The following is a 2,213-nucleotide window of genomic DNA, read 5'->3' as shown; positions in this document are numbered from 1 at the left end:
CTATGTATTTATCCATTTTCCTCTCTGCTAGTACAAGATACACAGCAATGAGCATGGCATTTCACATAGATTCAAATTGCATTGTGACCATCATCCCTTCCTGTGCACTGTGTGAAAGAGCAGCACCATTCCCTGGGGATGTGCCGTGCCCTGCAGTGTGTGCCCCTGCTGTACCTCCCCTGGGTGCTCTCTGATAGCATGAGCCAGACATGCTTGGCACTGCTGAAACCCCTCTGCCAAAATTCCTTCCGTAGTGCCTTCCAAGTCAGTATTTGGTTGTGCAAGTTTCCATTATACATAATTAATACCAAGTTTTGCAGTCCTTACACTCTCATGGTGCACAAATCTTTTGTTGTCTTGTGAACCTTCATATTGAAGCTCTGAAGTGTTCCTTTCTGCATATATTCAGGATGGTAATGGTTAACTTTGGGATTGTAAACATTTCTGTAGTGTACTCATATAACCTTGCAAAAGCGACGCAGCTAAAAAAGCTAATTCTTCTACTGTATTTTTCCCTAGGCAATTGCAATCCTGGTCATTATGCTGATGTTTCTGCACAGAGAACTCGTAGAGAGAACAGATACTTACAGCCTCTGCAGATACTTTGTATTGACAGTCTTGCCAGTGTTTGTTTTCCTCAGTGGTACAATTACTTTCAAGTATTCTGTATTTCACATAGAACTCTGGGTCAGGACCTGCCTAGATTAAAACAATGTACATGATAATGAATCAAGTGAAAAGATAAGAGTTTAAAAAAAGTAAATACCGTTCTTTGGTTACCTTAAATTTTATAGTATGGTATCCCATTAGCTGCTGGTCTCTCAGATCTTGGTAGTTCAAATATTAACTTACCTAATGATATTACTTAGCCCTTACCTACAATGACAATATGTTGATATAATAGATACAATAAGCTCAACTACCTTCATTTTAACTTGTAGTACCAATGGGTTTCGAGCCAAAAAGAAGTGGTTAGGTTTTATACTCTCATTCAAATGTACTCCAAAAAAGCCATTTTGGGTGGCTGCTTGGATAGTTAGCATAATTACCAGCTTGGACTGTGCTCCTGTCTGAGTCCCTCGCTCTCACTCTTGGCCTCGTCCCAGATCTGTCCACTGTCCTTCTGTGCAGCTCCCCTGGCAGCCCAGAGCCAGCAGCCCTCAGGCAGCCTGGCAGTGCCCGCACGGCCTCTGCTCGGTGGTACCGGGGAGCTTCAGCTGCCCCGCCTGCGCGGGAAGGGGTGAGCAGGGATGTGCTCTGGAGACAGCCCTGGGCACTGCCTGCGGTTTTCTACAGGCGTTGAAGGCTGGGCTGCAGGGCACGACAGCCTCGGCAATCCCATAAGATGAAATAAAAAGCATTAAGCAAAGTTTGGCCCAACCGGTGTAAGTATTTCAGAAGTTGGTAAATCACTAGTGGGCATTTTCTCCTTGTCATAAACCAAGTAGTGGGCCTGTGCCTACAGGTGACACTGACAACACTGTAAGATTTGTGGTTCATCCTTTAGAGAAGATATAAAGTCAGAAGCTAGCAACCTTTTACAGCCACTAAAAATGCTCTGCCAATGTAACTTTTCAAATACAAACAGGCAGCTGCTGTAGTTTAGCACTGAGTATTCTAAAATAGCCAGTTCCTGTTCTCTGTCTCTGCTGGGAGGATTAAATGATAATTCTTGCTTTAGTGCTACCAAAAAAATGAAGCTGAGCTGATGTGGTTGGCATATACTGGATTTACATTGATGTAGACACAGAATTATATTCTGCCTTCTCTCAATTCCTGTTGTGTATTGCTACAGAAGGAGCGTAGAGGTACCTTATATAATGGTTGTAAAGAAAGGATAAAAGGGGCTCTAAAAATATAATAGACTCAGTCCTCAGCAGGTAGGAATTTACTTTTATGGAACTACATCAGATTATACTATTTGAAATTTAAAAAGAGCCAAATTCTGTTCTCTGTTACAGTGTTCCAAATCTGCAGTAAATCAGCTCAGTAAGTAAACAAAGTGAGAAAAGACATTGTTTCTGTATAATTTGTTATTAGTTTATTTCATTATTATTACGAACAGCTATGCCTTTAACTGGGGCAGGTTTACTCTTTCACTAGTCAGCTTTTATGTTTTATTACCCTATCAATAATGAATGTACATGAATATGTAATAACCAGCTATTTAATTAATGCATTCAACATTGTGAGACTAGCAAGGAGTAAAATCT

General features: G+C 41.2%; 1 protein-coding gene across 1 annotated transcript in view; it reads right to left on the bottom strand.

Moving 5' to 3' along the window:
- Positions 1 to 405: 405 nt before the first annotated feature.
- KNG1 (kininogen 1) overlaps positions 406 to 2,213 on the bottom strand; it is a 2,513-nt gene continuing 705 nt past the window's right edge. Inside the window, exon 2 of the mRNA XM_015616778.1 lies at positions 406 to 699. Coding sequence (XP_015472264.1) covers positions 421 to 699 — 279 coding nt within the window. The 3' untranslated portion in view covers positions 406 to 420. The remainder of the gene's footprint in view (positions 700 to 2,213) is intronic.

This window comes from Parus major, unplaced genomic scaffold (assembly GCF_001522545.3).
Source record: "Parus major isolate Abel unplaced genomic scaffold, Parus_major1.1 Scaffold739, whole genome shotgun sequence".
In the NCBI taxonomy this organism is placed as follows: Eukaryota; Metazoa; Chordata; class Aves; order Passeriformes; family Paridae; genus Parus; species Parus major.
The sequence above is the reverse complement of the archived record's forward strand: the minus strand, read 5'-3'. Positions and strand labels throughout refer to the sequence as shown.